Below are 27962 nucleotides of genomic sequence, written 5' to 3' on the forward strand. Positions count from 1 at the left end.
TTGTCATTGTACAGAGTACAACGAAATTGGAGTGCCACTCCCTTGGTGCAAGTTTCAATAATAAATATAAATGTAAAATATAAAAAGTACAAAAAAACAATCGTAAGTACTCAAACAATAGTATGTACAATATATACAGGATAGCAGCATTATTAGGTAACCTGAATGAGTGCAGTTGGTGTTCATTTATGACCAGAGGGTACTAGTTTCTTGAACATGACCTTGAGTTCACAGTCACCAGATCTCAGTCCAGTGGAGAATCGTTGTGATGTGGTGAAACAGGAAATTCACATCATGGATTACAGCTGAGAAATGTGCAACACCTGTGGGATGCTGTCATGTCGCCTTGGACCAAAATCTCTAAATATAATTGGAGCAAAAATAAGATGCAGCACTTCCTAAGTTGGATCTTGAACTTATAGTAGAGAGTAGTAGATCCTTGCAGTCATATGTACAACAACTCATACAGTCACATGAGAGATGAAAGTGTCATTATATGATCTTTTGTTCAAATCACCCAGCCTTAAAGCCATTACACGCTGAGCACTTTGGAAAAAAGCGACACAAAATTCCTTATTTTTTTGGGGGATCTGAACTTGCTGTGTAACATATATACACAATGAATAGTATGTGTTTTTGCTGGAAATTAATTGTCAAATAATACACTGTGGAAAAAATGAAGTCGACATTATTTAGTGTTGAGCTGGTCCTGATGTTTCTAAACAAGACAAAGAAGACAAGATTCTGGGTTCAATCAGTTTTCATGAAAAGGCAGCAGCAGTGAGAATTTCATGGTTTGTTCCAGGATTTGAAACTGTATCACGATCGCTTTTGCACATACAGTCCTGATGCAAAGTTGAAGACCACTTGAAAAATGGCAAAAAAAATCATATTTTGCATTGTTGGAGCTTAACAAGTTTCCAAGTAAAGCTTCAACATGCAACAAGAACAACAAGAAGCAATGGGAGTACTAGGTTTGGTTGGCAACTACGTTGCTCAACCACAACTGTAAGCAGTAAAAACCTTTACACACCAGCCATGTAAAAGATCTGCCTCCTCAGATATGGTCCCAACTCTGCCAATAAAGCCCCTTTTCCATTAGTACCTACTTGGTACAAGGTTCCAAGTAGATCTTCAATATGGAACAAGAAGAAGCTGGAGTGAGACACAACATTTTTTTGAGCATGCAATTTAGTGAAAAGACGCTTAAACTGAAACAGGCTGTTTTACAGCAGATCAAAAGTTTAGATCTACATGCCTTCAAAAAGCTAAATCTCTGCAAAAATGTGGATTCATTATCATTATGGGTATATTATTATGAAAGATCAAGTAAATTATGGAACATGAGATTTGCATTCACTTTTGTTAGTACTCATCATTTGTAAACTGGAATTGTCTACATTAGTAGGTTTTGGGTTTTTTGGGTTTTTTTTTCAGTTTTTGTTTGTTTGTTTGTTTTTGCAGTTGCATTTAATCCCAGTTGATGATCTGATAAAGGAACGTTACAACATTGTAGGAGTGCGTGGGCCAGTATTTTTACGTTTGTTCCAAACAATAAGGAAAACCTTTGATCTATATTCAGACAATGCAAATCAGTGCAGGTGTTTAAGCTCAAAGGGTACTTATCCACGGACCAAATGGGAGATCTCATTACTGAATAAAGGTGTAGAAAAGTCTGAGATGAGGGCCTATTATGCTTTTCCTTATTGGAATATGGAGCTGGAAATTGATGTAAAAGACTAATTTAGTTTGAAGTAGATTTAACATGAACACAGGGCAGAACTTTTATCTCTCTATTGTTAAACTATTAGACTGTGAATAGCCTAAATTTTATTCTGAGTTAAAGGTCCGTCCGACTTAAAAGAGGAGAAGGGGGCATGGGAATCCATTCTGACAACAGTGTTTCTTGTGTTACTGCTTGTGCAGTAAGAGAATAGTGAAGGTTTTGTTTAACAAAAAAAAGACCTCCAGATCTGCACAGAGAAAATGCCAGTGTTTTGTGTAATACTACACATCCCTGCTGAGAGCTATGTAGGTGGTTGCACAAATGGCTCAATGAATGGCTTTTTTTCTTCTTCTTTGATTTCTTCCTTCACAGGTAATTAGGTGGATTCTTTTTGAAGTAAAAATCACAAACAAACTGTATGTTGTATGCAAAAGAATTGTTTATATTTCAAGCTTATTTCACAACTTGAGCTTAGCTGGATGGCTCATTTTCATTGTGACGCGCTGAACTACAGTAGGAAGTCATTATAACACTTGTAGTATTTTGATATGAAAGAGTGGGTTCTCTCCGAGTGCTCTCACTTCCTCCCACCATCCCAAAACAGGGATGGGGTTGGGCTAAATGGCGGTTCTCTTTATTAGCCTTGTGGCTGATTGGCGACCTCTCCAAGGTGTACCCTGCCTTTGGCCCTGCCATCACTGCTGGGATAGGCTCCAGCATCCCGGCGGTCCTGAATTGGATAAGAGGGGGAAAATGCATGGGAGTAAACTATTTTGCCGATTACTGAAGAGGCTACTTGTCTTCAAGTCTTTGACATTTAATTTGACAGTTACCCTTCTATAATACCACTTAAGATTATTAGTGCTGATGGGGGTTTTTTTCCTTCTTCTTTTAAAATCCTTATTCATTTTAGTGCAAGACAGCAACAACTTTTGATAATCTCTGTTAAAAGGAAGTCCTTTCAGAAAATAATATCTGTGAGTCGATCATCATTATTAGGTCAAGAAGCTTTTAGGTGCATACTTCTTTGTTGTTTACAGTAAAAAGGCCGTATTTGAGATGACACTGTGAAATGTGATTATTTGCACCAAGTCAGTGTTCAGCAGAGAGGGAGCTTTTCTTTTAATGTTCTTAAACTGTATTTTCGACACCTTGTTAAAGTGACAGTGGTGGATGCATGCGTCGACTTTACCTTAAAGATCTAACAGTACGACGGTTGTGACACTACATGATCAAGCAAAAAACATTTGTGAGCATTTTCTCCAGTTAACTTTAACTGGAGTGAAGCAGAAGTCATGTGCAAAGCTACAACCACACATAAAAAGTCAGGAAACAGAGGTGTGAAAAAACTTGGAAAATATTAACAAAGGAACGCCAAATGAAGAATTTTGTTGCACCACCAATTTGTTGTGCCTGTACTCGGTCCAATCTGACTGGTTGCCACTAGAACAAACTTTATTGCATTAGTACACATGCATGCTTTCTGTGATTCATTTAAGTTGTCAACCCATTGTGTTCATTTATGATCCAACTGTACTTTTTGCTGCAGTTGTTATTCTTGGCAAACACGATCTCTTTGCACATTCCTACGTTAACCTTTAAGCAGGATATAATGCAATTTTCTCTGCTATTTTTTGGTGTCGTGATTCAATAAGACTTTATCAGCTATTGTTACTGTGCTTTTTTTAAAGGTGATCTTGGGAGGTGCTGCCAGTTTCTTAATAACTCAAACAAATGTTCTGAAACAATACTAAAAGGCAGAGGAGGGCTGGAACGGGACCAATAAGAAAACTTAAAACTATATTTCACTTATTACAAGTTACTAAGTCACTCACTACACTGATAGATGTACTACAGTTAATGGTTTTGTCATAATGGATGGCATATTTTCTTTGACTGAAAGCTGCGTCGCCCTCTACCTCCCTCCACTGCTTTTATAGTTCATTTCAGTTTAGCCCAAAGCAGCTTGAGTAATCTTGCAGTGCTTGTGCAACAAAGGAGGACCCCGAATAACATAAAAGATATTCTTTCACAGGGCTACAACCAGAATGGTGACATCATATGTTCCAGCTGGTTTTCTTCCTTTTTATACATCAAGTCTTACACGTACACTGCACCCTCCCTCACCCACTCGATCTCCTCGTCTCTACCTTCCATTATCTGTCACTCTTCCCCCTTGGTGAAAAGTCTGTTGTGTTATTATCTCCACAGCCCTTCTTCACTTTTAGCATGCAGTGCATTTAAGAAACCGGGGAAGGGGGGGTTGGGGGGGGGGATTCAGGACAAAGAAACTTCCCTGTGTGGCTGCTGATGCTGAGCTTGGCATGATCTGAATGCTGTTTAGTTCAGAGATGCATGTGTTGTGTTCATTGTTGGTTTAGAGTTTTCATTGTGGCTCTGCTTTTTTGAAGATAAAGACAGAAATTTCCTGTATACTGTGCACCGTGCAAGGTGATGCTGACTGAATTAGACGTAGTGAATTAAAAATGAAGCAGAGTTCCTTTCCCTGATGTTTCCTCTCTCCCTTTGGTTTTCCTGCAGGGCAGTGATGCCTGGAATGGTGATGTTTCGGCGGCGCTGGTCAGTTGGCAGTGATGACCTGGTGCTGCCCGCCCTCTTCCTGTTTTTGTTACACTGCATATGGTGAGTCAGTGTTTCTTCAGTAGAAATGACATTATTATTTATTTATTTATTTATTTTTTGGGTCTTAACTTTTCAGTGTTTGGTTTGTAGATGTCTGAAGAAAAGCGTCTGTGTGATTGCTTCCTTACTCCGGTCTTTTAGGTTGGTGGTTCTGTCTGTAGTTGTGTTCGGCCTTCCATATGGCTCAGACAAGTCCTGTTCGGAAACCCTGGTGGACCATGGCCGAGGGTACCTGGGCATCCTGGTCAGCTGCCTTATATGTGAGAGCGCCATCATGTGGTTGAGCATGAGGGGCAGCATTTTGTACACACAGCCCAGGGAAGCTGTACAGTATGTCCTTTACATACGGCTAGGTAAGACATGCTGAGATGTAAAGTTTTTGGGGCTTTTTTTTGCATCCTGACGCTATGTATGATTGAAAGTGGTGCGTTACTTTTTTGTTTAGTTTGTATAGTTTTTACATTTACTAATTGATCATGAGTGTCCTCACACACTCTCCCTCTTTTTCTCTCCAGCTATTCTGTTGGTTGAGCTCGTATATGCTGTCGTGGGCATTGCCTGGCTTGTCCAGTATTACAAACCGTGCTCTGATGTCACTGCCAAAAACTTGGCTTTGGGTGAGTGAAACGTGGATATAAAGGAGAATGAGAAAGGTTTAAGTAAAAAGGGGTTTTGTTTGAATAATGTTTTAATATTCTCTGCAGGAATTGTTGTATGCAACTGGCTGGTAATTTTCAGCGTTTGCATTACCCTCATGTGTACTTTTGATCCCACGGGTCGGACTTTTGTCAAGCTGAAGGCAACCCGTCGGCGTCAGCGCAACCTCACTACTTACACGCTCAGGTATCAACAGGCTGCTGGGGTCAAAACGCTAATCTCTTTGTTATATTTGTTAGATTTTACCTATCAGATTTCACCTCCCCCCCCCCTTTTTTTTTCTTTCTTTTTTTTTTTCGAACTCTAGTTCAATTGTGAGAGAACTTTTTTTTTCCCCCCCCTTGATTAGACACAGGCTAGAGGAAGGCCAAGCCAGCAGCTGGAGCAGGAGGCTAAAGTTTTTCATGTGCTGCACAAGAGCCCAAGATACACAATCGGTGAGTCGCAAAACAAAACACACTTACCGGTAACATTTTTTCCTTGAATTTGAAAATATAAAGGAATAAAACCACTGCTGGTGTATAATGTTCAGTAAGACGGTCATTAGAATAAGCCCTGACTGGATTAATCTTGACTGTGGCATACAGCTGCTCTGCTCAGCTGCTTACCAGTGACATTAAGCTTTTAATGTGAAATAAAAATGTGAAATAAATTAATTCCAGATAACAAGCTGCCATCAAAAAGCTAATCTCATGTACAGTGAAGAGATTTGTTTGTATTTCTGATTACAATCCTGGCACATCTTAAGTCATGAAATAAAATTAAAAAAAATTGTGAACACATTTAAAGATACAGTTCATTGGTGAGTAGGTAGCTCCAGTGGATAGGTGGCCATGTGACTGATAATAAAAACCTGGTTATGATCATGTATATTGGTATTCATCAGTTGGTATAAGGTATTAGTATTAATCCAAAACCTCACCAGTGATCTGAATCTGTGTTTACCTGATTATGACATCAGAGACATTAATTTTTGGTCTCTACGCCTTTCTGGTCATTACTGGCAATGGTGTGTAGTCTGAACTAAGCAATAAACACTTAAGATAACATGCTCACAACATGCATCCTTTGCTGGCTTTTGTAGTTCATTTTCCTACCAGCATTCTCTGATCTATGCTTCTTCCTTCAGGATGCGTATTCAGAGGTGGCCAGCCTTTTTGCAGAGTTCTTCAGAGACCTGGACATTGTGCCTAGTGACATTATTGCTGGTCTGGTACTGCTCCGCCAGAGACAGAGGTCTAAGAGATCATCTATCCTGGACCAGGTATTACTGTCTATTTTAATATGCAAAAATATGTTGTTTAAAATGTTTCTAAATACTCTGATCTTAATAATGTCTTTGTTGGTTTTCTTCCAAAGGCCAACAATGACATTTTAGCCTTCTTATCAGGAATGCCTGTCACTCGTAACACTAGATACCTGGACCTCAAGAACTCGGTGAGTTTCTTCTGTGTGACGCACTTTCAAAAAGTCGACTTCTGTTTTTAAATCCCATTCCAAACCACATGGACTCTTATGAAAGTTAGAATTGATAAAAATCATTGCAGAAATGTGACATGCATTTCTTGTTCTTTAAAGCTCTCCTGAGTCATATTTACCCTTGAAAGATGTTTTGACAATGCAAAGTTATTGCACATGTTGCACAAAGAGAGGGCAATTATAATAAAGGTTTTTCTCAAGGTGTTTCAGTTCAAATGACAATGGAAGAAATTGTGACAAATTAAGATGTAGTCTCAGCATCCCTTAGATATTGGCTACATAAATCACAGCTTTGTTTATATTTCAGTGTACATGGTGGGGGGCACAGTGGTTTTGCATCATGTTCAACGATTAGAACTCTTGATGTGACAGAATTTTTTTCTGCAGCGTGAACTGTATACGTGTCTCACTGTTAGTGTGTCTGCTCGCAAACATACCACACCAACAGCAAACACAGTATGTGCTCAACTGAAATAATATTTGAAGATCTCAATGATGTCTCAAGTTGCTCTGATGCAAGCGTGTGTGTGTTTGTGTTTGTCCATCTGTCTGCCTTTTCCTCTCTCAGGCTGAGATGAACATGTACAAGGATGTGTGCTATTATATGCTCTTTGCCCTGGCTGCTTATGGTTGGCCCATGTACCTGATGAGGAAGCCTGCCTGTGGGCTGTGCCGCCTCGCCAGCTCCTGCCCGTAAGCACTCAAACATACACCCGCACAGTTTTGATCTATTTGGTTTCTGTGTCTCTTGAGCCTTTCCAGTGCGGATCAAATTTCACATGCGTCAACACTTGCCAAGTGGTAATCCACTGAGACAATACCACTCTACTTAGACCCACTCACTGGCACAAGCAATGTAGAATTAATCACATACTCATATCCAGATTGCCTGCATTGGGATACTAATTATATCCCTGTAATCTTACCAACGTACTGTATTTCTCTCGTGTCTCTTTCACCTATTATTATTATTTTTTTTTTAAACATTGATTTGTTCTTCCTTTGGTTGACATCCTGTTTTCTTCTCATCTTCCTTTTTTTGGACAGCTGTACATCTGTGTCTGGATCTCGGCTGTCTCAGTCCGTGACAGTGGAAGAGGACAATTGTTGCGGCTGTAATGTCCTGGCCATACGCAGGCACTTCCTGGATAATGACCTCAAGCAGGTCCACATTGTCTACACTTCCTGCCACGATGCTGTAGGTGACCAAGTAAATAATTAAAGGTGCAATCAGAGTCTTAGAGCTCACAATGCCCTAAAGGACTGATATAGACAATCAAATAGTAGGAGCTTTCCGCTTATCAACATATATGTTGCAAAAACTGAGAGATCTGTCAACATCCTCTGCAGTAACTCAAGTGTGTTTTCAGGAGATGATGAACAATGTAAAGCCTATCACTGATTCTGCTCAAGACTGTCATGCACAGAATCTTAACGTGCAGCTGTAGAGGGGAAGTGTGCCATTAATGTGCTCTGTACAGCATTTGTGCTCGGTACAGCATTTCTGCTCACAGCATAAAAAACAACACCCACCCTACATCATAATTTACTTCATGTACTTGTCACACTTTGCTTCAGTTCATTATGTGGATGGAGAACATGCATTTTAGCTGTTAATGTAGTGACAGCAGAGCAACAACTGCGTTCCTTCCTGACAAGGAAAGTAACGCTGACGGTTTGTTTAAACCCTGTGTCGTGTAACATGTTGGTGGCTTTTCTGCTTCAGATGTAGATTTGTTTTGCAAAACTGTTTTATGTAATAAGGCAGTTGAGGTGGTGCATAAACACTTCTGGATGGACTCTAAGGCCTTAATTTCACAGCCACAAATGTAGTTCTGTGTCCATCTGTCCATCCATTCATTTTCTTCGATGCTTATCTAAATGAAGGTTTCAGGGGCTGAAAGCCTTTCCCAGCTATCATAGGATGAGAGGCAGGGTACACCCTCGGAGGGAGGCCAATCTGTCGCGGGGCCACTCCTGCCCACAACCACACCTGCAGTCAGTTTAGCATAGTCAGTTAAGCTAATGCCATGCATGGACTGTAGGAGGAAGTAAGAGTACCTAACTCCACACAGAAAGGCGCCAGAGTGGATTAAAACTTAGGACCTTACTGTGAAGTGCCAACCACTGTGCCACCATGCTGCCCTAATTCCAAATAATTAAAAAAAATAGATTTGCAATAAGTTTGCAAGTCAAACACACAACATAAAGTATTTTGCTTTCTTACAGCTGGTGGGGTATTATCGTCATCCTGCTGGGCGGGCGATGTTGACACCCAAGTTTGTGCATGCAATAACTCGAGAACAAAACAACATAGGAGTTTCAAATTGATACCATAGGTGTATCCACAAAAAATCTCTGGCGAGTTCAAATCTTAGGCACCTCGACCTCAAGGTCAAAGGTCAGGTTTTCTGAAAATCTTGTGAATGCAATAACCTGAGAAGCAGGATTTTGAAATTCATACCACTGGTGCATCCACTCGGAGGCTGAGGGGTGCCACTGGCTGCTGCCAGTATTTTCTTACAGTAGGTCCACTTTGGCTCTTAGTGGAATTAATTACACTCCAGTTACGCATTGGTCCCCAATACTCTGCTTTAAACACATGTCTTGCAAAACAGTTTAGGAAAAAGTAGTTGTTCGATTAGTTTCCTAATGACAGTGAAAATTAATTTTCATCATAATTATGTTTGTTTAAATTCCAGCAGCTCTCAAACTAGCAGTTGAGCTATAACACATCGATGATTTGTAATGCAGAGCGCAGCCAGCCTGCGCTGACTTTCCATCTATAAATTTCTTTTATGAGCATGCACTGTGCCAAGTAGAAAGGTTTGATGACAATGACTGTGCTGTGGTTGCTGGGCTCCAAGTGAAACAGTGATGCACAACTCTTAGCCCTCCACTCACGATCCTCTCACGTTCTAACCAGTTTTCACTGTGCGCTCTGCTTCAATCTGCATCTTTCATACAGGTTTACGAGACTCCATTTTTTGTGGCAGTGGATCACGAAAAAAAGAAAGTTGTCATCAGTATCAGAGGAACTCTTTCTCCAAAGGTGACTTTCTTTCTTAAATTTCTGTGATTATTTAAATCTTTCTCTAAGGCTCTCAAAATATTGTCCGACCCCATTCTCTTCAGTTCCTCACAACAACACCACCTCCAAAGCAGGTGAAGTTCTCATGGCTTAGTGTTCTCAAACTCCTACACCTTTTCACACATAGAGCAGAAACAGGACTGTCCACCTTCAGAGATAAATGTCCTATCCGCTTTTTTTTTCATAAGCATTTGTGAAAATTCCTGAGCAGTGTTAAAACTGAACTGAACCATCAGCTGAGAGATTAATCATGGTTTTATAATAAAAGCAAATTGGCTTTTAAGAGGCAGCTCACTACTCATCCCATTGAGCTTTGCTCCCAGCTAGCCAAAAACATCCAGTTTATCAGTGTAACAAACAAGAACGCATGCAGAGTGGAACATTTACAAGAACGCCACAAAAATTAAAGAAGCATTTGCAGTATTTAGGAACATGCAGAATCCCGAATGATTACTGCAGCATTATTTTCATACACTGTTATAAAAGATGGATGTCGCTACTGTGATGCCACTCATTAATTTTTGAAGCCTGGAGATAAGGGTGCCCAATCCATCTTTACGTTTTGAAACCAGATGTAGTCAGAGAGAGGCAGGTCTGACTGTGAAACCACACCTGCACTTGCTAACAATGACCTCATTGGCTAATGTACAGCGTACAGTCCTCCTGTCTGAAACATATTTAAAAAAGGACCAAAAAGGAGTGACCGAGTCCATAAAATAAGCAGACAGTTGTTTCCAGAGGTCAAGTTGGAAAGCTGGTTTCCTATTGACTTGTAAAGAATTGCAAGTCTTTTTTATTTCTTTTTTTCTTTTTTGCAACTGTAGGTGTTGCCCCCTAGTGGCTTCTAAATACAACGCAGGTTTAAGGCACCTTTGCTTTATTTTCATACCTGGTGTTTTTGCCGATCCTGTAGACTATCTATATACCGTACTGATTAGTTTGAGCTTTTGCAACAGCAGAAGTGGCACATCAGGACTGTCTGCGTGTTTGAGAAATGGTTCTGTGGTTCAACTCATCATTTTTGTTTTTGTTGTTAATGGAAGTGATGAAACATTATCGCAATCGTGACTTCTTAAATATAAAGTTGAAGTGATTCAGACACTTTAATCATGTAATCTCTGTGAGCTTAGTCTTACTGCTCTCGGTGTATCCACGTACAGTTATATAACAAATAGTCACGTTTTCAGAGGGGACTATAATGACTTTTTTTATTCCTGTACATAGTTTGGCATCTTTTATTATTAAGGTGATCTTTTTTTATGATCCCCGCCTCCGCTTGTGGTATTCTGCTTTGTGCTGTTGTCACATTTTGAATTTGCCTTTTGCGGATCAGGACGCCCTGACTGATCTGACGGGGGACTCTGAACGTTTGCCTGTCGAGGAACAGCAAGGCACCTGGCTTGGCCACAAGGTCAGAAATTAAACGACTCGCCTATGATACATCATCTCAGCGTTACAGTCTCCTGAGATTTTCTCTTTTAACTTTCCTGTGTTCTCCATGGTGCACTTTCAACAAGCAAAGTACATCCTATACTCCAAAGGTCATTTACGTTGTTAATAATAGAATAATTACTTTGGGTGTTTTAATGAGGGAGCAATGGCACAGACTTCCTGTGCATATTTCTTTCTCGCTCATCATCTTCCATCCACTGAATCCCCCCTCTCTCTCTTTCCTCCCAGGGAATGGTTTACTCAGCAGAATACATTAAGAAGAAACTGGAGCAGGAAATGATCTTGTCTCAAGCTTTTGGACGAGACTTGGTACATGACTCAGTATACTGTGTGAAGTATGGCAGGCTGAATGATGATCCTTTTTTATAAGAATTTGTACAGTGTATTTTTATTGGCGTCACTGTAGTACTTTAGTCAAGGCCACACTGGCTGCGTAACATTACCGTAATATTGGCTGTAGTGTATACAACAATTTATTTGGCAAACAGCAACAGAGGCAATTTCTTTAAGTGATTGTCTTCGCTGTGGTAACAAGTGTGCTCTTGTGAATGTAATGACTCTCGCTGTCTCACACAGAACAAGGGCACCATGCATTATGGGCTGGTGATAGTTGGGCATTCTCTCGGTGCAGGCACTGCTGCTATTCTCTCCTTCCTGCTGAGACCTCAGTACCCGACACTTCACTGCTACTCTTACTCTCCACCCGGTGGCCTTCTTAGGTGAGTCAATCTGGATCCCAATCCCAGAGTATCAGTACTACGGTGTGAATGCATTACAAAGGAAGTTACTTAAAGTGTGTTTTTGTTTTGTTTTGTTTTTTTGTCACTGGTAATGTTCACAAGTCTGTCACATGTTTAGTTTCACTCCCGCTTGCTTGTTTACTTGGGGGCTCATTTATAAAAGGGATCTTGAGTATGGCAGAAAACCATGGATACATAATTTTCAGCCAGCTATATATACTCCACCCAAGAATACATGTCGGCTGGCATCAATCTCCTCTACCATTGCTGCGATCTCGTCTTCCAAGCAGTTTGCGTCTCTCATTCGGTCAGTTTCTGACTGAAAACTCATCTGTGCTGGCACTGTGCAGAGGAATGAAAAAACTTTTACTTAATATGAAGTTTTTCCATCGCATCAGGGTTTTTTTTTCCCCCCCTCCCTATGCTTCCAGTGGCCATTGGGGTTGACTGCTCGTGCAAATGCTACTGGCCTGCATACAGCAATGCCAGTGACTCTGTTTCTTTCTTTTTTTTACTGACAGAAATCCTTGTTTTTTTTTCCAGTTGTTTCAGACATTTTGATACAAGTTGGTCAATTATTTTAAGTATATAAAATAAGAAATTATTTTATTTCTGTGCCGTTTCCCTTTGGCTTAAATCTCTTTGCAGGGAGGGGTTTGTGCTTTGTTTTTGTTTTTTTTATTTGGGGTTTTTTTCCCCTATCACATGTGTGAGTTAAAAAATTGGATGCTCAGGATGTGTGACAGAAACACTTTCTCTTTAATGCTTACAATCTATTTTTATAAACCAATAACAAGCAGGTCATAAGGAATTACTTTAAATTCAGGCATAAATCCAAGAAGATTTTTATCAAGTAGGTCTTTTTCATGTTGTTCTGGGTCGTCTTTCGCAATACATACCAATGCTATTACTCACTTTATTTCTCAACAGAGCTGAGAAATTTCTTGTGATTTTAACAATACCAGTATGAGCAAAGTGGTCCAGTTTGTTTTTTTTTGTTTGTTTTCCCGGTTTCCTTTTTTTAAAAAAACCTTATTTAATTGTAGAGGCAAACAAACAGTGAAGAGAGAGGAGGTGAATTGGAAGTAGAAGCCCAAACTCTTTCACTCTCAAGAAACTAGTTCAGGGGTGAGCTAGATGAAAGAGGAAATATAAACCAATATTTTGAGGCTAAACCAAGAGACATTTATTTTGGGGGGTTGCTTTTTGGGACAGGAAAGCAGTGAGAAATTACTGGGGAAATATGTGCAGTAAATGGCCTTCAGGCAGGTTTGAGGATTTGCTTTCTGGGCTTGAGGAATTGTGGTTTTAAATCCTACTTTAGTTGCCACTGATTGGTCAGAGTATCTTCCTGAAACAGATCAGAGGAAGCAGGTATCCTGATTGACATTCTGGTAGATGAAACGCAGCTTTGATGGATGCAGCTACAGATTTCTACTAAATTTAGTGTAATCCTTTCACAGTTTTCACAGTTACTGAATTATTTGAAAATGATGATAGACCCGGCGTATGTAGCAGATCTGCAGAGATGGACATTGCTATAAACATTTTCTTTTTTTTACCCATCCCCTCAGGAAGTCTCGTTCCTCAGTCTGAGAAGAAATATATTCTCCTTTAAGTGTAGGTGCAAGGTGGTGCATTTTACTGTGGACAAGTACCCCAAAGCTGTGGTTTGTACTTTCAGATCATCTTTTTTTGTAACAATGTAGCCTATTTTTGGTCCAGTGGTTCAGAGTTGACTTTTATTTTGACTGTGCACAGTTAACACTGCATACCACCATGCAGCTGGATAACTGTTTGCTATGCAAATTGTACTGGAAGGAAGCTTGTACCAAGAGGAAATTAAATGCTGCAGTGCACCTTTTAGTATTCTGTTAAAATCATCATGCATGGCAGTTCTTAAACTGCTGTCACAAGATTTCACAGAAGAGGGGTGGCTAAAGAAAAGCATGAGTAGATGTAGTATAAGCCCCACTAAAGCACTGTTTGTTGCCCACATGTATGCAGATGAGGGAAAAAAAAAAGATTAAGCCCCTTTTAAAGTTATAGTTTGTGTCCAAATTTTCCCAATGGCTTTTTGCCCCTCATGGGATATTGTCGTCACCCCACTCGGTGGACGGGGGGTTTGGCAGCTCACCGTATCAGTGTTTCTAAGTATCAAGAACCAGAATGAGAAGTTTCATCAAGAAATTCACTAAGAATCACACAGTTTAGAGAAAGAAGCAAGAGCCGTGCAACCCAAACACCACTGTTTCCACCGTGAAACATGGTGGTGAGAGTGTTATGCTGTGGGGATGTTTCCGTGCCTCTGAAACTGGGAATCTCGTTGAGGTGGAAGAAATCACAATGAAATAAGGATATGTGAAGATTTTAAAGGAGACCTGAAGCAGGCAGAAGCAAAACTGGGTCTGGGTCATCGCTTCATCTTCCAACACCACGACGACCCAAAACATACGCCGCTCCTGGTGAACAAATACCTCCTGAAAATTAGGGTCCATGTCAGAAGACAATCAAAGGAGCTTTAGAGATTCGCCAAAGAAGAATAGGCTGGGAATGTGAGACTTGTTGAAAACTACAATAAACGACTGCAGTAATTTTGACCATTGTAATGTTTGTTTTTTGTGAAATAATTTTGTTTCCATGTGCAAAGTACAGTAATGTGAGCATGCATAGGAAAACAAGGATGGTTGGAAAAGCTGTGTTTAAAAAAGCTCCTGGGAAATGCTCTTTTTTCCTCATCTATATAAGTTAATAATATGATAAACGTGTATTGTTTCTACAAATAATACAGTAAACTTTATCTGGATGGTATCTCTAGTTGATCTTGCAGGATTTATATGAACAGAGAACATCCTTTTTAGCTGAATGATCTGGTTATTCTTGCAATGAACTCTTGCATCAAAACTTAATTTTCTTAGTATTAATTACATCACTGAATGCTAAATGAATGCCTCTAATTAGCTATTGCATTCCCCCAATGTGGCATAAACATAGGCTTTCCAGCACATATGGTGTATGCCACATAATGAGTGCACACTCCACAGTGGCACAGCTGCACTTTCAATTCATCAGACTTGCAACCATTTTCCAGTCATTAAACCTTAAACTCAAAAGGGGTTTTGTATTAAAACTTTACATTGCGCTGTTCAGTCACATGCTATAGGCTATCACATCACTATTTAAGAGTAACTGCCGACATTGTCAAAGCTTTGAGTTGCTGTTTTTGTTTTTTCATGGATTCAGCTCATTCATAGTAAACCCTTTGTGCATTTCCAAAAGTAGGCCTCCTTCATCATCTTCTTTTCGGTAACCTGTTCACATGCAAATCAATTGTAGAAGTGCAGTTCATGTTAAATCCACGGGTTTACATATTAAGGGAGAGATGGGCAAACAGGAAGGGCGCTTCTTCTGAAGACGTGTAGTTCTTGTTTACCAGCTGCATCACCAGTAGACTTTTTAACCTCCAGAGTGTTCCTGTTTTTCTCTCCGTCTTCATGACGTCATGTGCTCCTGGGGACATGAACTGCAGTGTAAGCACCACAAAGGTGGCTTTGAGGACTTTGGCAGGTGACATCACTCTCAAGGGAGTGTGTGTATCGTCAGAATTCTGTAAAGGCAGAAAGACGACGCAGGTCTGAGAACACACTGGTGTTGCAGCTGGTGTGAACCCATCACGAGATGGTCTCTAATTTTCTTAAAATCTTCTCCCCATGATTTGCAGTATTCTATCAACCAGGGCATTTTTATTATGGTAAAACAGAGTGCATCCTGTAAATATGTAGCGTGCAGACTATGTGCCATTATTTTCCCTCTGTGTATCCAGTACTCCGTAATTTAACTACTTCTTTTTTTTTTTTTTTGTCCTTTTATGCACCCAGTGAGGATGCCATGGAGTACTCCAAAGAGTTTGTGTCATCTGTAGTTTTGGGAAAAGACCTGGTGCCAAGGTATCCTCTTTTACTACATCAGTATACTCATGTTACTTTCACCCTTCTGCAGTATTACCCACAGTAGCCTTCTGCTCTGTCATAGGCTTGGCCTGTCACAACTAGAGGGTTTCCGACGCCACCTTCTGGAAGTTTTACAAAAGAGTAACAAGCCAAAGGTGACTTAACTTCTTGATGTTATAGAAGATTACAGACTTGTAGAGCATTTGCTGTATGAAATCATCTGGAACATAAAACAAATGATTGTTTCACAAAAAGCATGCACTAATGAGAGAAGGCTGATCGTTGCTGTTTTTTAATCTATTAAATTCAGCATTATAAAACCTGTAGAATTTCTCATTTTTTATTCCTGAAAGTTTTGTCATGAAGGAATGCATACAAATATAGAAATGCATACTTAAAAAAATAAAATAAAAAATTCTTACAGTGGAGGATCATTGCGGGAGGCACTAAATGCATCCCAAAATCAGAGCTTCCACTAGAGGATGATGATCCTCAGTCTCAGCCTGCAGCACCTCCAAGCAGTCGCTTGTGGCTACACCCCAGTGACCTCAGCATTGCCTTGTCAGCCTCCACACCCCTCTACCCACCTGGCAGGATCATCCACGTGGTACACAACCATCCTCCAGAGATATGGTAAGAAAACTGGTTTGAAAGCTGCTGCAATTAAATGCAAACATGCGTTTTCTTTTTCTGTATTACCGTGTCTAAAGGTAAAACAGAAAGTTCATCCTTATATATTTTTCTTCATACTGCAGTACTTTTTAAGGCACTTGGTGTTTAAAGGTGCTATGACAACAAACTGACTTGCCTTGTTCGTCTTGGAGTCCTTTTGCTTTTTAATCTTTTACCCCAACATATGAGTTTTTTGACTTGATACAAAAATATTCCACTTAGTGGTGTTATACAGTGCCCCCCATGTTCTGTATTGTGAGGAAAATATATTAAGTCAACCTGTGTGTTTACTATTTCTCATTATGACTGATAGATTTTCTCTCTTTCTCCCTCTCCCTTTTAGCTGTGGTCAGGAAGAGCCAACCTATTCAGCATTGTTGGGGGACAACAAAGCTTTCAATGAGGTCATCATATCACCTGCCATGCTTAATGAGCACATGCCCCACATGGTGATGGAGGGTCTCAACAAGGTCTGTTTTTTAAATCTGCATGCATGCATTATTTCGAGAGGGGGTGTATCTGAAATTGTGCAAAAACGGCTTTTTAATTTTGTTCTTGATTTCCAACACTGGGTAACGGATTACACGGGTGATGCTTACGTGGGGATTGGCTCTAACAATGAAAGAAAATAAACAAAAGAGATGTGGGTCTTAATAAAGGGTGGAATACTTATTACAGGTTGTTTTATTAAAAATAGAGGCCAGTAGCAATTTTATGTTTTACTTTTAGTTTATCATTTTATTCTGGAGACGAGGGCAATCTTAATTAAAAATTCACTCAAAGCATTTTAGTAAATTGAGAGCTTAACTGTATGAAATTTATCTGGAAACATGCCCATAAAAATATTTAAATATGTTTTTCTACAGACATTTGCAGGTATTGTTACTAATAAACCCTGTGAAGAGTGATGACATCTAGAGAGAACTTAATTGAAAATTGAAGATTTCCTTATCCTTTAAATCTACCCATCTTGTGGCTTTCAATAACATTGGGGACTTGAACTAGAAATTATCATATGTTGGTTATTGTCATTTAGTTCCTGTAGTTGCACCATGCAAAAAAAATGTGCAATTTCAAAGGTAAAGGTCTTAGGATCACCAAGTTTTAATTTAAATGGAGTTAAGAATTAGTTTTGAAGCATTTCAAAAATTTTAATGCGACTCCGTTGTTACTTTATGCATGTCATTAACCTACAACTCACCACACCTTTTTGTTTTTCTCCACATTGCTCCTGTCTCAAAGCATGGGAATTGTTCACTCGTGGCTGGTTTCACGGTCTTTCTTTGGTCTTTTTGAGCCTGTTCGTCATGGACGTTGAACATCTGTTTTGATAACAGGGTATTAATGTGAATGTTTGCATGTGATGGACTGATTTTGGGGGATTGCACTTGTTGTGGCTGAGGACTTCACGTTGTGTGGTGTTTTTCCCGTCTGTATATGGTGTTTTTCAGCTTGGTTTTGCCTTTGTGTTTGTCTCTCTAGATGAATGTTTAAAGTTAAGTATGTGTGTATTTGTGAAGTGTGTGCGTGTAGAGGATATAGTGGTGTGATATATTTGGTGTTTCTGCAGGTACTGGAACCATTTTGTCTCCTGTCTGAGCAGGAAAACTTGGAAGCAGAGGAACTGGGAATCAGTCAACCTACATCCAGTACCACTGATTTAATAGTCTCCCAAACAAAACTAAACGCTAGTCCTCCTCCCTCCAACTCTTCATCTGCCAACCACAAAGACCTGTCTTGCACTGGCTCCCTTGCAGAGACTGAAACTGTCTCTACACCACTCGCTGTCACTTCTTCTTCTTCAGTTCCAGATGCTGAGTCTGTTCTTCCACCTCCTCTGTCAGACTTTAACTCTGTGTCTCAGCCATGCATGGTGTCTGTCCCTTCCAACACCCAGTCAGGAGTTCTTCCAGCTGAAGATGATTCATGCGTTTTACCACAACCTCAGTCAGAACCACGCGTCTCTCACCACCGTCAAGAGGAAATCCGATCTAACGAGTCTAACAGTCCTCAGATAGAAAACTCTCCTCCCGAGATAAAAGTGCCAAACAATCTTTTTGAATCTGTTGTCTAAACTTGATCACATTTAGACGCTGACAAATTCTATTACTATGTACATTACTAGTCTACATATTCTAAGGAGATGCTAATCGTAAGACTGAATTCAACTTTTGCTTGTTGCATTCAGTGTTGGAAACATTTCTGCATTATGTGCAAAACTCAGATGTTGGCCAGTCTTAGGACAAAGGCTAGAGCCAAAAGTCATAGTAAAGCTGCTATTTTTTATTTTTTTTTAAAACTGATTTTAGAGCAACCATAATGACCAGTATGTAAAGAATCCTTTTTAACCAGCAACTGGCATTTTTATTCTGTCAGCTTGCTGGATCCAACAAGTCCAAGCAATTTACTGGTTGCCTTTAAAAGGTGTTTCTCCAAAAGTATTAAGTGTGACATTGAAACTCAGCTGAATAGCTGGCACATCAAGTTTTAGAGGGTAAAGAAATGCGCATCCACAAGGCGATGTGGTAAAATGTTATCAATAACCATTTCCATTAATACATCACTGGTTAATGATGTATACAATGGTACAGGAGCATGCGATGGCTTTAAACCATGGAGTCAGAAACGATGAGTCCAAACTCACCTGGACTCCTTTTCTTGTTAATCATCATCCAGCTTTCCACAAACCAACCCTTGTTCTTTTTTCCGTTCCTCTCTCAGCTGCAGTGCCTGTGGTCAAGTGCTTTGGCACAAACTTTCTAATCCTGGTCCTCAACGTAACAAGTTTTCTTTGTAGTCACAAAGTTTCTATGGTAACCTAATTTCTTCCACATTAACTGCTCTTTCTTCCTTCCTGCCTGGGTTTTTCAGTAGCTGCAGCTCTTCTCTGTGGATGTGTTTCCCTTTTTATTTTTGCTCTTTGAAAGCACACATTCAGAACATAATCCCCTAGAAAAAGATTTTGGTTTTCTTATTACTGGCATGTAGGAGAGTGGGTTTACTATTCAAAATAAATTTGTAGTTTACACAATTTTATATCCTTCACTGTACACTTCATATGTCAGTGTGCTTTTATTAATTCTATACACTAATACTGTTGGGATAGGCAATGCAAAAAACCGTCCAAGTATAAATTTGATGTATTTTGTCATCATTTGTAGTTGTTGTGTCTACAGTCATAGATATGTTTGCTGTTGTTGGTGCCAGTTATCTCATGTGGTTTATTACTTGCAGAAGCATGTTCTCATGTGTCTTTAAACTCAACCATGTAACACATTGTTTACATTTGTGCAAATTGGTTATGGATGACAATATAACCATAATAAATATATTAGCTTTTGTCTTTTTGTGTTATTTTCTCTTTTAATCACCTCATTCCATTGTCACGTGTATTTTTTGTGTGTGTTCATGTCCTCTCATATTTCCACCTGTTTTTATACCACAATATGTTGTCTTTTGAGTCATTAAAGTTAACCAAACAATTGCGTGCTGATGTGTGGCTTGCCATTAATGTTTTGGGGTTTGTTTGGGGTTTTTTTTTTTTTTTTTTTGTTCTGTTCTCATTTATGTCAGCAAACATAACACGGTTTGTATTTTGTTGGACAAACTTTGTGTTGAACGTGTTTCCAAGATGGATAAGACACTCGTATGGTTTGTTATTCCCTGTAGTGGTAATGCAGGTCTTGCATAGTTCTTGCTCAGGCATCATGACTCTGTTGTGGGTGTTTAATGTCAGCTGGAGTAGGTGTCAGCTCACCTTCAGATTGCACTTATATGTAACTGAACTACGCTGCTTTTTAACACTATACTACAAGCACTTGTGCGCTTATAAATATAGTTGTAGTGGTGACCCACATAATATTTTTGAAACCATTATAATCTTACTGAAGTTGATCCAAGTGCATAACTGGCATTCGATATTTGAATCTTTTGGTTCTTTGGGAATTTTTTTTCTCATGTTTTGCTGACGAAGAGGAAGAAAACACCTCAGCATCTCTGTTTGAATCTAGAAAATGAATAAAGGAAAAACAGTAGAAAGGGTTTTAAAAACTACAAAATCATTGGCTGTCTGCTAGCATAGGCCAGTTTAGAAACATTTCACATATAAAACATGATTAGTCAGATTAACTTTTTCCAGTTATATATTTTTATGAAGTTGTCCTGTTTATTTTGAAACTGGTCGTCCCTCTATCAGTCAAGTCATGTATCTGTTTATACTCCTGTGCTTGTGACAGGTGCTGGAGAACTACAACAAAGGGAAAACTGCTTTGCTGTCAGCAGCCAAGATCATGGTGAGCCCCACAGAAGTGGACTTAAACCCAGAGACCTTGTTCGTCGATACATCAACAACCTCTCAGCAGCCAACGCCTACAACCCACCACCGCAGGAACAGCAGTGTTCGGTTAGTACATCAGGCACCACTGTGGGCATGTTTAAGCCTGAAAGGCTATGTAAAATAGTTTCATCTTCATATTCAGCTTTCACTCTTGCCTAGTATGTAATAGTAGCAAATCTCTAAGTATAAGAGAAATCACTGGGAAATGATGCCTTGTAATGTAGCTATATAACCAGTACTAAAAAAAATACAACTGCTACTAACTACTACTTTATTTTCTCAAAATTATTTTTGTTTGTTCTGTATGTTTTAAAAAAAAAAAAAAAAAAAGACAAAAAACATTGTTACGGTAAGCAAAGCATGCCAATACTAATTTTGCATAATGTATTCCCTTCTCTCATGCACGCATGCACGCTGTCTGAACACAGAGCCGTTGCAACGTATGGTAGTATTCAGTTCCCACCTCGCCCTCTCTGGTTTAGCCCCTGTCCAAAGTCAGTGTGAACTCCTGGTACAAATGGTTAAATTACGAAGGTACTATCACAAAGTTTTATGACTCTGTCCACAGAAATGAAAAACCGTACCAGATTTAAGTTAGACCAATTTCCTTTTTAAGGCGGTCTCTATGTGGACCTTTGGACACTATTCAGACCATTTGTATATGCCTGTTTTCTCGTCGTGTCCCTCTGCTGTGCCATGAAAGAGGACGCCTAGTTCAAGTTATATGCACTAAATGTCTCCCTCTGTTACCTCGGGACATTATAGTAGAACTTTGACAGTCTGTTAGGAGCAGGTGCATTCACTGTGAACGACCCCATGAAGGGATAATAATAATAATGGATTGGATTTATATAGCGCTTTTCAAGGCACCCAAAGCGCTTTACAATACCACTATTCATTCACTCTCACATTCATACACTGGTGGACGCAAGCTACAGTTGTAGCCACAGCTGCCCTGGGGCAGACTGACAGAAGCGAGGCTGCCATATCGCGCCATCGGCCCCTCTGGCCAACACCAGTAGGCAAGTAGGGTAAAGTGTCTTGCCCAGGGACACAACGACCAGGACAGAGAGCTTGGCTACTGGCTGGAATCGTCCACTGAAGAGTGCTGCTTGAGCTTTACCCTGAGAACCAGCTCTCAACAGCAGTAGACATGTAATATGAAGGCTGGATGATGTTTTCTACCATCTGCACAAGTGTACACGCAAGCAGTCACGATGGGACTTTAAAAGAGTGAGCAGCAGTCCAAAGGTACACAGGAAGTTGATCTTGAGGGTTTATTAAACGATTCTTAAGTGAAAGGTTGGGGTTCTTTTTTTTGTTTTTGTGGACAGACTCACAGAACCTTTTGATCCCACCTTGTACTTTACCTCTCCTGTATTATAAGCCAATACAAGAGCACATGCACTTGGATACACTCTTGCCCTTCCAGTCTCTTTCCTCTTGTTTTTTTTTTTTTTTTTAATCTTTCCTCCATCTACAGGGAGTGCAGAATTATTAGGCAAATGAGTATTTTGTCCACATCATCCTCTTCATGCATGTTGTCTTACTCCAAGCTGTATAGGCTCGAAAGCCTACTACCAATTAAGCATATTAGGTGATGTGCATCGCTGTAATGAGAAGGGGTGTGGTCTAATGACATCAACACCCTATATCAGGTGTGCATAATTATTAGGCAACTTCTTTTCCTTTGGCAAAATGGGTCAAAAGAAGGACTTGACAGGCTCAGAAAAGTCAAAAATAGTGAGATATCTTGCAGAGGGATGCAGCAGTCTCAAAATTGCAAAGCTTCTGAAGCGTGATCATCGAACAATCAAGCGTTTCATTCAAAATAGTCAACAGGGTCGCAAGAAGCGTGTGGAAAAACCAAGGCGCCAAATAACTGCCCATGAACTGAGAAAAGTCAAGCGTGCAGCTGCCAAGATGCCACTTGCCACCAGTTTGGTCATATTTCAGAGCTGCAACATCACTGGAGTGCCCAAAAGCACAAGGTGTGCAATACTCGGAGACATGGCCAAGGTAAGAAAGGCTGAAAGACGACCACCACTGAACAAGACACACAAGCTGAAACGTCAAGACTGGGCCAAGAAATATGTCAAGACTGGTTTTTCTAAGGTTTTATGGACTGATGAAATGAGAGTGAGTCTTGATGGGCCAGATGGATGGGCCCGTGGCTGGATTGGTAAAGGGCAGAGAGCTCCAGTCCGACTCAGACGCCAGCAAGGTGGAGGTGGAGTACTGGTTTGGGCTGGTATCATCAAAGATGAGCTTGTGGGGCCTTTTCGGGTTGAGGATGGAGTCAAGCTCAACTCCCAGTCCTACTGCCAGTTTCTGGAAGACACCTTCTTCAAGCAGTGGTACAGGAAGAAGTCTGCATCCTTCAAGAAAAACATGATTTTCATGCAGGACAATGCTCCATCACACGCGTCCAAGTACTCCACAGCGTGGCTGGCAAGAAAGGGTATAAAAGAAGAAAAACTAATGACATGGCCACCTTGTTCACCTGATCCGAACCCCATTGAGAACCTGTGGTCCATCATCAAATGTGAGATTTACAAGGAGGGAAAACAGTACACCTCTCTGAACAGTGTCTGGGAGGCTGTGGTTGCTGCTGCACGCAATGTTGATGGTGAACAGATCAAAACACTGACAGAATCCATGGATGGCAGGCTCTTGAGTGTCCTTGCAAAGAAAGGTGGCTATATTGGTCACTGATTTGTTTTTGTTTTGTTTTTGAATGTCAGAAATGTATATTTGTGAATGTGGAGATGTTATATTGGTTTCACTGGTAAAAATAAATAATTGAAATGGGTATATATTTGTTTTTTGTTAAGTTGCCTAATAATTATGCACAGTAATAGTCACCTGCACACACAGATATCCCCCTAAAATAGCTAAAACTAAAAACAAACTAAAAACTACTTCCAAAAACATTCAGCGTTGATATTAATGAGTTTTTTGGGTTCATTGAGAACATGGTTGTTGTTCAATAATAAAATTATTCCTCAAAAATACAACTTGCCTAATAATTCTGCACTCCTGTATGTAGTATTTTGCAATGTTCACCTGCTCTGTAGACTCTAGATACCTGTAGTTTCAGTACTAACACTTTTCATTTCTATCCTTTTTCTTTAACCTTCCGTGAGTTATTTTGACTCGTTTTCATGCCTGTCTTGTGTTTTGAATCCCCTCACCTCTCTTTTCCCTTTCATTATGTTCCAACCCACTCTTCTCCTCTCCTCTAGCTCGTGTGCCCAGTCTGAAATATCTCTGGATGGTTTCTCTGAGTGCCCCCCTCCTCCAGTGCCTGTAGTACTGCGTGGAGCACGAGAACGTTTGGCAGTGGAGCTGAGGGACCGCAAAGCACCCTTAGCTGTCATGGAGAGTCTCTCAGATGCAGAGTCCCTGTATAGTCTGGATTCCCGACGGTCCTCTGCTGCATTAAGGGGTTCACCAATGCTGGGTAGCCTCCCGTTCCCTTTGGATGCCCCAATCCCAGAGGAGAACCCATCTCTGAGCTCTCGCACTGAGCTACTATCTGCAGATGTCCTCTGCCAAGCAACAACAGAGCATCTGGGTGAGGTTGGGCCCTTCTTTACCCCACTGGAATCCAGATCAACCCCAGATTATCCTATGAGGCTGTCCCCTGCCACACCTCGCTACAGTGGACTCCATTCCCCAGCTCTTCTAAACCAGAGTGTCTTGGCTAAGTCTTACAAAACTGAGACTAATGCCAACTTGAAAATGCTTCCTGATGAGGATCACCAACAAATGCCTGGTGTCTACAGCCCAGGGAGCACACCTGTTGCTCCCCTAAGTCCACATATTGGTACTAGACCAATGGATAGAGAAAAGGAAGACTGGGAGCTGGAAACGGCAGAGAAACAGTTAAGTGCAGAGACTAGACCAGCGGTTTCTACACCTCCACCCCATCTATCCAATGGAAACCCCAGCCAGGCAGTGCTGGAGTTTGCCCAATACTTAGACTCTCTTTTCAGACTGGATGGCAGCAGCTCACCAACTCTGGACCTTTCTGATGGGGAGTCAGAATCAGGCCGGGGCTCCTTTGGGCAGGGTGAGTGTCTTGGAGATGAGCAGCGGTTGGATGACAAACAACTTCTGGCCAGGGCAACAGTGGAGCCTAATCTAGTTCCTAAGCCCCCGCGCACTTTTGCTGGATCCGCTGACCCCTCTTCGGGCATATCTTTGTCACCCTCCTTCCCTCTCTCTTCATCTGAGGAACTCAACGACCTTTCTCCTAGCGAGGGTGCCCCGTCAGCCATACACTCCCTACGAACATCACCCCCTTGCCACTGCCCTGAAGAGAACACACTATCGTCTATGGTGTAGAGTGCGCTCTGAAGTCTCCAATGCCCTTTGCTCTGATTGAGAGGTGCAGTCAATTTCAGATTTTAAAACATATCACAGTACATGCATGTGATGGAATGCAGTTACTCATCTGAGATCCAGTGACAGAATTTGACTGACCAACTCACACGATATTCCCATTCTTCAGGTGTACCCCTTTGAACTCTGTTTATAGCATTTTCACACTATTGCAATGACTAAGAAAAAAAAAAAAGGATACCTCTCTCTGCATGCCAGGGGGCTGTGCTGCTTTTGGGTGAATATATAAATAACTGTAGCTTCACAATGCCATTTGAAAATGTTGTCTCACCCACATGGGAATGCGTCCACATTACATCAATTCCCTGAAGTAACCAAATCAAAGGGAGAATATTTAACTGAGCAGGGATTCAAAAATTAACACTGTAGAAGAGGTTAGCATAGGCACATCATCTGGGTTGATGTACTGGACGACTTCCTGCACACTCAGCAGCTCCGGAAATTTGTCCAGCTTTTATTTTTGTTTGATTTCTTTAAATCAGAAATGTGAAGATGGACATTTTGTTAATAAATAGAAGTGATAAGATTTCAAGAAATGTTCCTCAGGTCTACAAAGAATTGACTTTGAGAAAGAGAGTAAGTGTGTTACATTGGTGAGAATCCATGTGTCTTAAACATTTAGTGATTGTGACAAAGTTATTTCAGATGCCTATGGATGTTTTTGAGTCTTTTGGTTACTCTTTATAATGCATGATGATAATTTTTTTTGTAATTTATTTATTCTTCAAGAGAAATCATCATTAAAACCACCTTAGACTGACATTTGATTACTTGCGCACATCATTGCTCAATTTACCCCTCTTGCCAAAAAAAAACATTTAATACATCGTCTTGCCAAATGTATTTATGGGATGTAATTTTGTATATGTATATGGATATTGCTTTATTTAAAAACAAGCTAAGTTCATTATCTCCTTCCCTAGCCATCCTGTTGATTACCCACATAGACTGTTACACAGCAACTCCAGAAAAGATGTCATCCTGACCTTAAAACACTGCCATGGCTTTCTTTTCCAAAACACAGCCTCTGTACACCGGAGTTTATAGGAATATCAAACTTGCTAATAGTTGTCCTAGTTTCATAATAATTACTGTACAGTTCTTCTTGGAGAGCTCTTAGAAACAGGTCAGTCTGCATGCATTCCAGAGTAGCATGGCTGGTATAGAACGTGTCTTGTCCTTAAGCCACAGTAAAGAAGCTCTAAATGTGTCCAGAAATTACCATCATATGTAAACTCAAACTTTTGAGAGGCTCAATAGTCGCCAAGGTCATCAGACAGGACCAAATTATATATCCTACAGCTCTCTCGGGATAGATTTCTCTTGTTCTGAAGGTGCTTTGTCATTTTGGACATCAAGGCGTTTGCTTCCCTTTAATACGGTTCATCTCAAACATGCTTGAGGTTGGACTGAATGAATAAGTGTACTCGAACATTGCATTTGCCGACTCTAACTGCTGTGTGCAGCACAGTATCTTCCATATCACTCTGGGTGTAACCGATGGGTCACGATTTGAATTATTACACTTAATGTTGTTATCACTTTATTGCTATATTTGCTGGTATTATTATCCTTATTGCTCTTGCAACAGATTGGTTTGACGTCAGTGGTTTTTATCTCAGTTTTTAAGGAAAGTACGGAGAACTTTTTCGACTTTCCCAGATGTAAGGAGTTAAACATTTCAGGGTTCTTCCCCCCCCCCCCCCCCCCCCCCCCCCGTCTTGAGTGGAGAAAAAAATTTGACATTCTGCCATGCCACTGGTAACAATATGCTTTTTGTTTTTGCAAATGTGTCATGGTGGTGAGACATGCTGCAGAGTGACAGCTTTCTCACAGTGAGTGACCTTTGGTGGAGCGCCACCATCAAGCCTGGAGTCACCATAGTGATCTGCACAGTCTCTCCAATTGGAATAAGATTTGCTGTGGTTACTCACAGCAGACCAGCCAGCCAGTTTACAGTCTGACACTACTGAAATCATGCTGCCAGTCCCAGTAGACACACTAAGGTTGGGCCAACAATTTCCTACATTCAGTAGCTTTGCTTGCAGCTGGTCATGCACTAAACACTGCTGAAAGAAAGCACCAATATTTTCCACCATGATGTGTATAGCACCATCTTCTATGTGTAATTATTTATACAGATGTCTAAAAAAAAAGATGAATTCCAATAGAGTCATGTAGAAAACAACTATATAACAATAAGGAGATAATTACTATATTAAAAAGATATCAGTATTGATATATATATATATATATATATATATATATATATATATATTAAAAAAAAAAAAAAGATTTCATCTGACAGTTATTTATTAAAACTATTGGCAGATTTAAGAATTGGACTTTATTTAAAGGAATAATTCAAGTATGTCTTGTCCATGTTTACCTGGTTTGCTTCCCGTCCTTTCCTGCCCCACAATGAGAATGTATTTAATCCCTCTCCCTCACTACCCCGCCTGTAATGAAATAAACTACAAACTGAAAAATATCCATTTGTGTCCTAACCTTTTTTTCCCCAATATGTGCTGCTGATATGTCTGTTTAAATGAGCCATAAATGTATATATTAAATTTGCTTGTTTTTATTTTTTAAAATAAAGTTTTCGATTGTGTTTGTTTGCTCACGCATGAATTTTGGATTTGGGTCCTTTAGATTTGATGTAAAGGCTGGATCAGTGGTTTTAGAAGTGCTGAGAGGCCAGATATATTTTGTGTAAAGATGAGCTGTTTGAGCTATTATAAGCCCAGGTGTAGGTGCATTGTATTATGAGTGTACAGCAGGTCAGATTAGAGTCTACTGCTGAGCC

At 40.2% G+C, this 27962-nt stretch overlaps 1 protein-coding gene across 2 annotated transcripts in view; it reads left to right on the forward strand.

The window, feature by feature from the left end:
- dagla (diacylglycerol lipase, alpha) overlaps window positions 1–26846 on the forward strand; it is a 41195-nt gene extending 14349 nt beyond the window's left edge. The window contains exons 2-21 of one of the 2 annotated variants that reach the window (XM_080885628.1): window positions 4268–4369; window positions 4511–4722; window positions 4885–4986; window positions 5074–5212; window positions 5376–5463; window positions 6156–6290; window positions 6386–6463; window positions 7074–7198; window positions 7553–7703; window positions 9474–9557; window positions 10930–11007; window positions 11277–11357; window positions 11625–11767; window positions 15667–15735; window positions 15821–15893; window positions 16163–16371; window positions 16754–16880; window positions 20646–20812; window positions 21078–21095; window positions 23992–26846. In XM_080885628.1, the coding sequence (XP_080741754.1) occupies window positions 4275–4369; window positions 4511–4722; window positions 4885–4986; window positions 5074–5212; window positions 5376–5463; window positions 6156–6290; window positions 6386–6463; window positions 7074–7198; window positions 7553–7703; window positions 9474–9557; window positions 10930–11007; window positions 11277–11357; window positions 11625–11767; window positions 15667–15735; window positions 15821–15893; window positions 16163–16371; window positions 16754–16880; window positions 20646–20812; window positions 21078–21095; window positions 23992–25096 (3279 nt within the window). In that variant the 5' untranslated portion in view covers window positions 4268–4274 and the 3' untranslated portion in view covers window positions 25097–26846. The remainder of the gene's footprint in view (window positions 1–4267; window positions 4370–4510; window positions 4723–4884; window positions 4987–5073; window positions 5213–5375; window positions 5464–6155; window positions 6291–6385; window positions 6464–7073; window positions 7199–7552; window positions 7704–9473; window positions 9558–10929; window positions 11008–11276; window positions 11358–11624; window positions 11768–15666; window positions 15736–15820; window positions 15894–16162; window positions 16372–16753; window positions 16881–20645; window positions 20813–21077; window positions 21096–23991) is intronic. The other variant, XM_080885629.1, reaches the window with a different exon arrangement.
- The last annotated feature ends 1116 nt before the right edge of the window (window positions 26847–27962 follow it).

Source organism: Rhamphochromis sp. 'chilingali' (assembly GCF_963969265.1).
Source record: "Rhamphochromis sp. 'chilingali' genome assembly, chromosome: 6".
Taxonomy (NCBI): domain Eukaryota; kingdom Metazoa; phylum Chordata; class Actinopteri; order Cichliformes; family Cichlidae; genus Rhamphochromis; species Rhamphochromis sp. 'chilingali'.